Below are 13,173 nucleotides of genomic sequence, written 5' to 3' on the forward strand. Positions count from 1 at the left end.
TGTTCTTCTCACCAAAAAAGCAAGGAGAGATCAGGAGGCTAACGTTGGGCACTGGAAGGGGCAGCATTAGAGGCACTTTGGTAGGGATTCCCAATTCATCGGTTCACCTGACGTGACATCGAGCGTAACTGACTGAAAGGGAATGTCTCGGTTATGTATGTAATCCCTGAAGGAGGGAACGGAGACGTCACGTCCTGTCGCCACAGTTGCTGTACCACCACTGAGCAGCCGGGTCACCGGCTTGATTCCTTAGCAAAAACCTGATTATGCATTGCACCTGCTGCCTATTTATACCCACGCTGCAGGGCGTGGAAGTCAGATGCAAAAGTTGCATGCTGATGTGCACTGGTTACACTCGAAGTAGATTAGTCTCTCTAGTTAGATTCCCAATTTGTCGGTTTACTCTCCTTTCTTTCATTCAGGGAATTAGGGTTACGTTTCTTTTGTTAATATGTGATATTCTGAGTCTGTGGCTGTTTATGTTGTGTAATCGTGCAAGCTTAATTTACTCCCATTTTCCTATTATTGAGCTGTAGTTAAATTCCAGAAGGCTGTGAATTTACCTTGTTAATATTTGGTCATTTTTGTTGTGATGTCACTTTCACATTGTAGTTATCTTTATACGTATTTGGGGAATAACTCTGAATTACACAGTAGATGACAGAATCGCCATAACAGTCATCTTTGCAGTAATGCTTCTGTTGTGCTTCTGCATCTTAATTAAAGGTAAGAATCTGGTTTATGTGCAAACTTGTACCTGTAACATTCCTTTAGGTGCTACAAAATAAACATGGTATCACTTATTTGGTTTGCAGACAACAATCTTAAAACCGATTTCTCTAAGTGTGTTATCAAAAAAGATTTAGAGGTGGGTCAGAGATCAAACAAAACAAAAAGGACAGACAAAACGGTAGATCAGTCTGTGCAGTGCTGCTTCGACAAAACAGACATTTGATGTGGTTCCGACTCATGACCGGGATCATTATCGCTCCATCTTTCAGTTTCAAAAGATCTGTAAATCCAGCATAGAACTGGGCCTTGTTCATAAACGTGTGTGCGCGCACCCTTCCAGAAGTGGAAGGAATTCCGCCCTTGTTTACGTCACACAAGCCTATACTCGAAAAAAAGACCCCGAAGTACCCCCCACCCCAGAGTGTCCCTAGAGCATTTATGTTTACTGTTCTTGATGCTTAGAAATAGGTAAAAAATTATTATGGCCAAGCTTTTGGTTTAATAAATAATGGCACGTTACAACATAAATTATTGCTATTTTTATATATTGTTATTATTTTTATACACTAATGTGTAAAAGTCTCAGGCGTGTCAGTATTTTCACCCCCCAAAAATGGTTTTAAGCCAGTTATTTATATATTTTGCTGTAGTGTGTCAGTAGAAAATATCAGTTTTACATTTCCAAACATTCCTTTTACATTGAATTGTAATAATCCAGTGAGATTTTTTTTATGCACAAGCAGTCCGACAACAGCTGGTGCTCCACACGGAGATCTGATCTCACCATCATTGAGTCTGTCTGTGATTTCATGAAGAAGCAGAAATAACTGAGACAGACTAAATCCAGAAAAACTGTGCTTGAAGAAGCACATGCTTGAAGAATGCTTGAAGAAAACAACCTCCAAAGCTACAGTACTATGAAAGTTTTAGGCACTTGTCTAAAAATGGTGCAAAGTCAGGAAGCTTTCAAAAATAATGTCCTAAATAGATTTTATTTATCAATTAACTTCTATTAATTAAATTAGGGGTCAACAAGTAAGTTTAGCATCAGGCCAAAAACAAAATTTTCACCACTAGATAGCAGGCCAGAACATAGTCAAAGGATTATTTAAAGGACACCTATTATGCCCATTTTTACAAGATGTAATTTAATGGCTCGTTTCCACTGAGTGGTACGGTTTGGTTTGGTTTGGTTTGGTTTGGTACCCTAATTCTGAACCATACCATACCATTTTTTTGGGACCCTTTCATTGGGGTGCCAAGCACAATAGTACCGTACCAAAAGGGTGGAGCTACACACTGCAGAATGTTGTTTGGTTGGCAGAGAATCGTCACTTTCGCGTGCTACAAGGGGAATGACAACACAAGAGACGCCACGCAAATGTGGTCCAGGCAATGCATACATTGATTATCTTCACTTCATGTAGGCTATATAACAAAACAAAATATAAAATACAACCTCTTTTGTGTGGTTCAGGCAATATGTGCATATGTACTCATGATTATCCTCACTATATGTAGCCTATAATATAATGAAATAACACAAAACAACCCTCTCTTTTTGTTAAAAGTCAGTTTTAATTATCAATAATAAAGTATAAAAATATAAAACTATAAGTATAAAGTATGAGAAGGTATACAATAAAAAAATAAAGACAAGCAAACAATTCAGTCAAACGTACAGCGCACTAAGTACAACAGAAAAGTTGAATAAAAATATAAAGCTATGAAACTTCACTTTGCCCTCAGCCAAAATGATTTGCCCGGGAACAAATTATAAATTCATGAGACCAAAGATTGCCTGTTATACACAAGATGAATGATGTCTCGTTTTTAACCACTACAGAGACTGGCAAATGTCAGAGGGACTAGCTGAGGTACAGCTGCTCTCGGCTGGGTACATTAGCACTGAGCGCCCGGTGATCGCTTGGATCTCACAACTCCGACAATATCAGATCAAATTTTCAAATAGGCGCTATCTTTATAAATAAACCACAGATTTCAGCTTTAAACAACTACATTCTCGCCTGAAAAACTTTTAAAACTACATTTCATGACACAATAAAATAGTTTTTAAATTACGCAAGATTTCTCCTCCGTTTCTCTGCTTGCTGGTAGGTGCTGCTGCATGGATATCTGAAATTTGCGTACTTGGTATTCTGAAATGCCGAATGTTGTGGTGTGCAGCAAGCAAAGCTTGTCTTCTTGTGACAGACAGCCTCATGCCGAGAAGCAAGCACAAGATCTCCTGTATGTCCTCCATTGTTGTTTACTGTGTCATTTTCTTCTTCGCGTGAGAATAATGTTGATTACTTCTGTCCGGCTACACCACGCCTATCATGTAAGGGTACTGTTGGTGGTGGAAACGCAAGCCTGATCAGGGTGTACCGTTCCAAACCGAATTGTGCTGTACTGAACCGTACCGCTCAGTGGAAACGAGGGATAAGTCTCAGGTGTCCCCAGAATGTGTCTGTGAAGTTTCAGCTTAAAATACCTCACAGATCATTTATAAATCCATGTTGTAAATACCCATTTCTGACTACAATCATGAACAGGCTGTTTTCATGCATGTGCCTTAAATGCAAATGAGCTGCTGTGCCCCGCCCCCTCTCTATGATCACATTTCAGGATTCTCTGTCAAATATTAACAAGACATCTGCTTGGTTTTGATTATCATCTGTTTCACGAACGCTCTCACGGATAGCATTGTTCTTCTTTCATCATTAAAGTTGATTATTTCTACAAGTTTTACAGCTATCAGTTTAAACTTCTAATTAGTGATCAACCGATATTGATTTTTTTAGAACTGATACCGATAATTTGTGCCTGATAACCAATATATAGAAGTGATATTTATTTACTGTTACTGATATACGATTATGGTAAAATGTTTAAATATTGGGGAAAATATCAGTAAATTGATATATCGTTCGGTCTCTACTTCTAATGGATTGTTTTCTGCGCGCACTTATCTGAAGCACAAGCACACAGACGGCTGTCAGACGTCAAGTCTCATGAGCAACTTTTTTCACATTTTTTGTTTTGTTTAAACTGTCAAATACACACAAAGTTCTGTCAAAAACACACAGTTCACATAAACACAGTCAGTAATGTCTGAACGTAAATAGCAGGCAATGTTATAGAAATCATATGTGTATATTAGATCTGTGGCGCATTCCCTTCAAAAATATAACTAATCCACTGCGTTCAGCGGCTCAGATGTCATTAAATGAAGACTTTTATGTTCACTCTTACATATAACAAGAAAACATCTCAATTACTTACCAGCTGCTGGAGCACGGAGAAAATGGCGGACAGCTCGCTGAGGGTGGAAACAATGGTAATTCAGAACTGTCAGTCAGCGGTCGTGGGCGGGGCCTGTGGCTAATGTGACGTCACATTAGCACCATAGAGACAGAGCGACACGTGTCATAATCAGAAAACCACGCCCACCAGGAGGGAAAACAATCCAACCGTCTCCACTGACTTTGTGTTGCGTGAGGCTGCCTCCTTGTCATTTCTGACTTATAACAAAAAACAGAACAACTCAAAGGCTTGTTTAGCTTGTTTACTGTACACTTTGTCACACAGCAGCTCTAAGGCAATGTTCTGTTTTTTGTTGTAAGTCAGAAATGACAATTAGGCAGTCTCACGCAAAACAAAGTCAATGGAGTCTGTTGGATTAAATCTCACTGGATTATTACAATTAATGGCAAAAGGAATGTTTGGAAATGTAAACTGATATTTCCTACTGAAAAAAGCAAAGATATAAATAACTGCCTTAAAAAAACATTTTTGGAAGGTGAAAATCACACATTTCAAAGTTTAAATAAAGTATTGGGACAGTTTTATTTATTTAAAATTATTTTAGAGTTTAGCATTTATTCCCTGTGCGATGCAAAATGAGGAATACAGAATCTTATTATTGCAACATTTTAAATTTGTATTGCCAAAGAAATTGCAGTGTTTCTGTGTAGAATTAAAACAGTGCAAAATGAAAATACAATGCAACATAAATTAAGAAAAACTTTGTCTCTCCCACCGGACGCGCTGGATCTCTTTAAGCAAGTTTATTTTTGCGCACCATGTCTCTCTTGAAATTAAATGTTTCAGGGTAGAAAAACTTCATATTATATTGTAGGCTATATAATAATACCGTATAGGCCTATATGGCGCTGCGTGTCACCCAGAGCAATTACAAAAACCAGCTGTAACAAAGTTGGCATGAACTCGTTCCTCAACAGTTCATTTTTAGATAATGCACGATTGACAATCATAACATTGCTCAAACATTATAAAAGTCTACAAAAACTAATTGAAACAAATGGATTGAACACTCCAATTGAATTGAAATTAAAAAGAAATTCCAACACATTTATAATCATTAGGATACTTTTGAAGGTGCTTTGTAGCAAGCTTTATGTTTGCTTAGCCTACGCCTCTATATTTTAAGGGCTCATTGTGGTTTATATTAATTAATGTAATAGGCTGTAAATGTGCGATTAATGGCTTAAATGAACGGGGCAGCCATATTAAATACCTACTAGAGGTCTCTGTTAATTTTTTTTTTTTTTTAACGCGTTTCCATAGTCAATAACATTCATAACAGATTTTTCCTCTAAAATACGAATGTGAAAAATTGTTCTGTGAAGAATCAACTCTTCTCCATTTGACAGATACTGGTTTGTGCATTGTAATTCACAGAAAGTCTACAAAATATGTTCAGTCTGTAACATATCCCTCATCTAAAATATCAAGACTGATATTTTTTCTGATGCCTGGACTGTATTTTCAGGAGTTTTGATATATATACAGGTGCTGGTCATATAATTAGAATATCATAAAAAAGTTGATTTATTTCACTAATTCCATTCAAACAGTGAAACTTGTATATTATATTCATTCATTACACACAGACTGATATATTTCAAATGTTTATTTCTTTTAATTTTGATGATTATAACTGACAACTAAGGAAAATCCCAAATTCAGTATCTCAGAAACTTAGAATATTACTTATGACCAATACAAAGAAAGGATTTTTAGAGCGTAGTAAAAGCAAGCTTGATGAACGCTTCCTCCAGTCAGCACAACAACCTCCACGTTGGGGTTTGCCGTTCTTCCAGGATCTCCACACTGAGGTGGCGAGATCCTGGAATAAGCCATATTCATTGAGGCTTTCGAGCCCCACCATCCATCATTATTCATCTCTGGTGGGGCTCAAACAGAACGGTTATGGGATGATGCCCAGGGTTGAGGAAACCCTGGCGGCTTATTTGTCACCTGACGCTGTGTCGTTCCTCAAAGCCCGCATAACCTGATATTGCTGAGTTCAACATGTTCCTTGGTCAACATTTTTGTTGATCCTGGAACATTCAAATCAGCCAATCAGATTTGAGGGACAAGTTTACAGATTATGTCAAGTTTAGGCTTAAAATAATGAATTGGTGCTTCTACATCAGTGTTATTCATCTATCATTTCCCTCTGATTTTTGGGATATCTTATGGGTAGGGTTAGGTTTAGGGGTAGGAATAGGGTTAAGACTAAATTTTCAGGCTAGAATGTTGTTCCAGGATCAACAAAATATGTTGACCCAGGAACGCATTTAACTCAGCAATATCAGGACGTGCGACACTGCCCACCAAACCATGCCGAGCTACATCATCATTGGTGGGCAAGGCGTATATGGCAGCAGGTCAGGCCAGTGCCTGTTTACACACAATGGCACTTTTACAAGCTTATCAGGCCGACCTGCTGAGGGAAATGGATGAGGCGGAGGAGGTGCGGCCCGACGATATTAAAGAGCTCCGTCGGGCCACTGATTTATCTGTGCCACAAAGGAGACGGCTCGTGCCATCGGCCGCTCCATGGCAGCTTCAGTGGCAAAGGAGAGGCACCTCTGGTTGAACCTCTCAGGCATTGATGCCCCCCTGTCGCCATCTGGTCTCTTCGGCGACGGCATTTCTACGGTCGTCAAGAGATTTCAGGAGTCGAAAAAACAAGCAGCAGCATTTCAGAGGTTCATCCCGCTAAAATCCAAATCCCAGGGGGCTGCAGCCAAAGAGCAACCCCGCCCATATACGCCGAGCTCCTCATACCGGCAGGCACAGAAGGAGAGTGTTGCCTCTCGAGCGCCCCCTGCAAAACCTAAGGCGCAGAAGACGGATCTGAGGAATATCATTCTCTCTAGACGGGCTTCAGGAAAGAGGTCCTGACGATTTTGTCAGGCCTCTGAAGGCGCCCCCTCCAGGGCGGGAGCTAATTACAGCTGCTCCCCCATGGACCCCTAAGGAAATCGATTTGTTAACCCCGCCGCCCTCGGCGCTTCGGGCACAACAATTTCTAATGAACCCATAACTCAGTGTTTGCACAATCTTGTGACGCTGGGGGGTTCGATCTCAATAGAGAGGCCTGTAGAAAATTTAAAACGGTTGAAGCCTGCCACAGATGCGCTTCAGGGCACCCAACTTGCTCCATCGAGTATGGCTGGGGCCAGCCCCAAGAGGCTGGTACCCTTAGTGAATTTCCTTCCAGCATGGGAAAATTTAGCCAATGTGTCAAGCTGGGTCACTCGCACCATTCGCAAGGGCTACAGACTTCAGTTTGGGTCTCGCCCTCCCAGGTTCAACCGAGTTTTGAACACAGTAGTGAACCCCGTGCTGACACAAGTGATGGAGGAGGTTCAGTCTCTACTGGCAAAGGGGGCCATAGATATCATTCCCCCCAGAGAGATATACCGGGTTCTACAGCCGGTATTTTATAGTTCAGAAGAAAGATGGAGGATTACATCCTATTATAGATCTGCGTCAGCTCAACCGCTCTCTGAGGAGATTTCAGTTCAAGATGCTGACGTTGCCTCTCATCGTGAGTCAAATCAGGTCTGAGGACTGGTTTGTCACGATAGACTTAAAGGATGCGTATTTCCACATTTCCATCCTTCCGGAACACAGGAAGTTCCTGAGGTTCACTTTCGGGGGCGTAGAGTACCAATATTGGGTCCTTCCGTTTGGCCTAGCTCTTTCTCCTCGCACATTCACGAAGTGCATGGATACTGCTCTAGCACCCCTCAGACTTCAGGGAATTCAAGTGCTAAACTATATAGAGCAGGGGTCTCCAATCCTGCTCCTGGAGGGCCACTGTCCTGCAGAGTTTAGCTCCAACTTGCCTTAACACACCTGCTTGGAGTTTTCTTGCCTATAGTAAGACCTTGATTAGCTGGTTCAGGTGTGTTTAATTAGGGTTGGAGCTAAACTCTGCAGGACAGTGGCCCTCCAGGAGCAGGATTGGAGACCCCTGATATAGACGACTGGCTGGTGTTAGCTCAGTCTCAAGAATTGGCGGCGCAACATCAAGATGTTGTGCTCGACCATATGAAATGCCTGGGGCTGAGGCTGAATGCGAAGAAGAGCATGCTAACTCTCGTCCAGAAGGCGGGGTATCTAGGAGTAATATGGGACTTGGTTACGATGCGGGCACAGTTGTCTCCTGCACGTATCAAGTCGGTTCTGGCAATGGTGTCCGGAATCAAGCTAGGCCAACTCATCACTGTAAAACAGTTTCAGAGACTGTTAGGGCTCATGGCAGCAGCATCCAACGTGATACCTTTTGGCCTGCTGTACATGAGACCCCTACATTGGTGGCTCAGGACCAGAGGGTTTTCCCCGTCCTGTCATTGCAAGATCATTTTGACAGACGCATCCAACACAGGGTGGGGAGCGGTCATGGAAGGCCGCTCTACCCAAGGTCTGTGGAGCGAAAAGCATCTTTCATGGCACATAAATTGCCAGGAGATGTTTGCTGTTTGGCTAGCCTTGCGGCATTTTCTCCCAGACCTCAGAGGCAGCCATGTTGTAGTCAGAACAGACAATACGGCAATGGTTGCCTATATAAATCATCAGGGGGGTCTGAGGTCGTGCCCCTTGTGCAAGCTGGTGCATCAGATCCTCCTTTGGTCTCAGGAAAAATTGCTCTCTCTGAGGGCAATGTATATCCCGGGACATCTGAATGTGGGGGCAGACGTCCTGTCGAGGCAGGTGCTGAGGCCCGGGGAGTGGAGACTGCACCCGAGACCGCGCAGCTCATTTGGAGAAAGTTTGGACAGGCACAAGTGGATCTCTTCACAAACTCCCTTGCTATGGTACAGCCGTGGCCGAGGCCGAGGCTGCGGCTGTATGCATTTTCCCCGATCGCTCTGCTGCCGGGAGTTCTAGAGAGAGTTCGGCAGGATGGGGTCAGATTGCTCTTGGTAGCCCCACGCTGGCCAGCCCGAGTGTGGTTCTCGGACATAATAGCTCTCCTCGACGGTCTCCCGTGGGAGATTCCGCTCAGGAGGGATCTCCTGACTCAGGCCGAGGGCTCAATATTTCACCCCAGCCGGAGATGTGGAAACTCTGGGTCTGGCACCTGAGGGGGACCAGCTCATAAATGAGGGTCTCTCTGCTGAGGTAGTAGAGACCATACTTAACTCTAGAGCTCCCTCCACGAGGAAACTGTATACACTCAAGTGGAGAGTATTTTCTCTATGGTGTAGGAGGAGTCAACTCGACCCAGTTAACTGCCTGGTGGCTTCAGTGCTGGAATTCCTCCAGGACTGCTTTTCGGCTGGTCTTACACCATCTACTCTGAAGGTGTATGTGGTGGCTATATCTGCCTTCCACACACCTTTAGATGGTACACGCCTAGGGAGACACCATCTGATAACTCGTTTCCTCCGTGGAGCTTTAAGGATGAGGCCTACGGCTCAAGTCAGAATTCCCTCTAGGGACCTGACTGTTGTTTTAGAAGAGTTATCTTTGGCACCCTTTGAGCCTTTGGACACAGCATCTGACAAATTTGTCACACTTAAGTTGGTGTTTTTGTTGGCTATTACGTTGGGGACTCTGTTAAGAGTTGGGGACTTACAAGCTCTCTCTGTGGCTCCATCTTGCTTGGAGTTTGCCCCTGGCAGAGTCAAAGCCTTTCTGCACCCTAGACCGGGGTATGTACCTAAGGTACCCACCAATGCGGCGAGGTCCACAGTCCTCCAGGCCTTTCATCCTCCTTCAACGTTGGCTGAACGCAAGAGGCTGCAACTGCTCTGTCCAGTCAGAGCCCTCCAGTGCTATGTCAGGAAGACTTCTAACTGGAGAAAATCAGATCAGTTATTAGTATGCTTCGGGCCCACAAAGAAGGGTTGCCCGACTACTAAACCTACCATCAGCAGGTGGATTGTAGAGGCCATATCCAAGGCATATGAGGTGCGCAGGTTGCCTTCACCTCTGCCTCTTAAGGCCCATTCTACTCGAAGTATGGCATCTTCCTGTGCATTATGGTCGGGGTTTTCCCCACACACCTTTATTAGATTCTATAGTTTGGATCTACCGGTCACGCCCATTTCCCAATTGCTTATGTCCTAGTTTGTGCCATTTTTGCTTCATATCAGGACAGGCATTTTGTCAGTATGGCAACGCGGGTATTTGTTCCCCAAAGCGTTGCCATGGTAACACAGCGCGAGTTCCCTCGAAAGGGAATGTCTCAGGTTACGCATGTAACCATGGTTCCCTGAGAGGGGAACGAGATGCTGCGTCCCCTTGCCATACTTCCTGCATGCCTGTCAACCGCTTGCTTCAGATCAGTTGCTGAAACAGCTGTGTTTGACAGCTCTTTTAAAGTTTCCACATTCCGCCGGCATACATCACGGGATGACGTTTCATACTGCTTACACTGAAGGGGATTCCCCAAAGCGTTACCATGGCACCGCAGCGTCTCGTTCCCCTCTCAGGGAACCATGGTTACATGCATAACCTGAGACTTTTTTTTTTTGCAGTTAACTCGGCGATAATAGGCTTTCTGGTTGATTACTATCTGTATATAAAACATACTTCTTTAGAGGTTGTTAAGTAATTAGTTATTCAAAATAAGTATCTACTCTAGAGAGTGACTTCTGAAACTGACTTCTTCTATGCTGCTACCCGTTTAAATACCCCCTAGTGGTGAGTATGATAAAACAGACAAGGGTAACAGCTAACACTGTTACAACCAGTGGGTTACCATGATTTTTACTTTACAATTAGTTTCTTGTTAGTTAATAGGGTTACTAGAATGTTAATATTGCATTTCTCATTTGTTTCTCTGTAGTTATTAAATACTGGCGGAACATTATTCTAATGTGTTACCGACAAGACAATTCACAGTATTTAAGCCTAAATTCATTTCTTTTTTCACACAGACAAGTTTAATAGTGTCATAAATACCAAACATTTATCAGTTTTTCTTTAATCATTTATTGAGGAAGGACATAATTAAGAATTTCAAAAACTGCATTTTTACAACCCAAATTCTGGGAAAAGTTGGTATATTTGAATTTGAATAAAATGAAAACTAAAAGACTTTCAAATCACTTGAGCCAATATTGTATTCACAATAGAACATAGATAACATAAATGTTTAAACTGAGAAATTGTACACTTTTTTCAACTAAATGAGCTCATTTCAAATTTGATGCTTGCTACGGGTCTCAAAAAAGTTGGCATGGCTGAACAGATGGCTGAAAAAGCAAGAAATTTTGAAAAGATTCATCTAGGAGAACATCTAGCAACTAATTAAATTATTTGATATCAGGTCTGTAACATGATTAGCTATAAAAGGGATGTCTTAAGGCCTGGACACACCGGGACGAATATCACGTGCGATTATCGCCGATGTTTAACGCCTCATGACTAAACTGTTATCAGCGTTCAGTTTAAAAGCCAGCATCTCTGATGGTATGGGGGTGCATAAGTGCATACGGTATGGGCAGCTTGCATGTTTTGGAAAGCACTATGAATGCTAAGAGGTATATAAAGGTTTTAGAGCAACATATGCTCCCCTCCAGACGATGTCTATTTCAGGGAAGGCCTTGTGTATTTCAGCAGAACAATGCAAAACCACATACTGCAGCTATTACAACAGCATGGCTTTGTCGGAGAAGAGTCCGGGTGATGAATTGGCCGGCCCGCAGTCCAGATCTTTCACCTATAGAGAACATTTGGTGCATTAAACAAAAGACCAAAAGACCATAAAGTCTTCAGCAGCTGGAAACCTATATCAGGCAAGAATATGACCAAATTCCAACACCAAAACTCCAGAAACTCATAACCTCGATGCCCAGACATCTTCAAACTGTTTTGAAAATAAGAGATGATGATACACCATGGTAAACATGCCCCCGTCCCAACTATTTTGAGACCTCTATCAGCATAAAATTTCAAATTAGCTACTTTTGTCAATAAAATTGTAAAATTTCTCAGTTTAAACATTTGTTATGTTATCTATGTTCTATTGTGAATAAAATATTTGCTCATGTGATTTGAAATTAACTATTAGTTATAAAAACTATTAGTTTTCATTTTATTCAAATGTAAAAAAACGTCACAACATTTACGGAATTCGGGTTGTGTATAGACCTACATTATTTATCTAAATTACATCATGTACATTCTCAGTAGAAGCAGTTTTACATTCAGTCAAAGGCCCTTTCCAGGAAAGTCTGTTCACTCGGCAGCCATATTTGCAATGCCACCGGCAGCTATTTCGAGCATCCAAGACCAAGTCCTATCTATTTGAAAGGGGGGATTCCTGAAATCTCAAAAACTGCTTGACAAACTCCCAATTAAATGACATATTTCAAATCAGCAACAAAATCTGACATGATGTTGTTTCATATGTTAAAATAGCATTAAAAGCCTTGACAAGCCAATATGCATGTGCAGTCTTATGCGCAAGTCTCAGGTTTCTATGGGAACTGGAGCCTCTAACAGCAGCTGCAGTGACTTTATCAATCAGCGATTGGCTCTTTTACTTAGAAGGTGGGACATATTCCACCATATTTCTTGTTGCAGTTTCTCCCATTCATTACTAATAAGAGCGAACTGTCTTTCTGTATCTATAGTCTTTCAGTCAGTCCCCCCCAGCCAAATCATCAAATAACAATGCATTCGGTATATATTTTCTTGTCCATTTGTTTTGTGTTGATTTAATTTGAACTTTTGTCATATAGGGTTGACTGCTATCAGAGATCAAAATACATCTGAAAGTGGCTGGTTGTGTGAACAGATTCATGCTAAATTAATAGCTACAGCTGATGTATGCTATTATGTTGTACCTTCAATGCAATTTATGCTCTTGTGTTATGCTTTTGGAATTTCAAGAAATGGTAAGTAACTTTCTACTAGACAGTTAAATTTGAATAAATTGCATTAAATTAATTAATGGTAATTAATAATAACTTGATATTCATAATCCATATAGCGTTTTTACTTTCTGGGCCCTTAATAATGGTGACTGTATTCCATTGGAGTTATGTATGTGAGACAAAGTTCATGTGTAAGTATGTGCTAAATTCTATTCTTTTTTTGTTATTATCACAACTGATTCACAACAACAATATGTAGAAAAATGTTGTAAATAATATTTATGCGAAT

General features: G+C 41.5%; 1 protein-coding gene across 2 annotated transcripts in view; it reads left to right on the plus strand.

Annotated features, from left to right (window-relative positions):
* The first annotated feature begins 491 nt into the window (after positions 1-491).
* LOC125246578 overlaps positions 492-13,173 on the plus strand; it is a 72,437-nt gene continuing 59,755 nt past the window's right edge. For both annotated transcript variants that reach the window (XM_048157540.1, XM_048157541.1), the window contains exons 1-3: positions 492-726; positions 12,750-12,905; positions 13,001-13,075. In XM_048157540.1, coding sequence (XP_048013497.1) covers positions 693-726; positions 12,750-12,905; positions 13,001-13,075 — 265 coding nt within the window. In that variant the 5' untranslated portion in view covers positions 492-692. The remainder of the gene's footprint in view (positions 727-12,749; positions 12,906-13,000; positions 13,076-13,173) is intronic.

The sequence above is a fragment of the Megalobrama amblycephala genome, linkage group LG15 (assembly GCF_018812025.1).
Source record: "Megalobrama amblycephala isolate DHTTF-2021 linkage group LG15, ASM1881202v1, whole genome shotgun sequence".
Lineage (NCBI taxonomy): Eukaryota > Metazoa > Chordata > Actinopteri > Cypriniformes > Xenocyprididae > Megalobrama > Megalobrama amblycephala.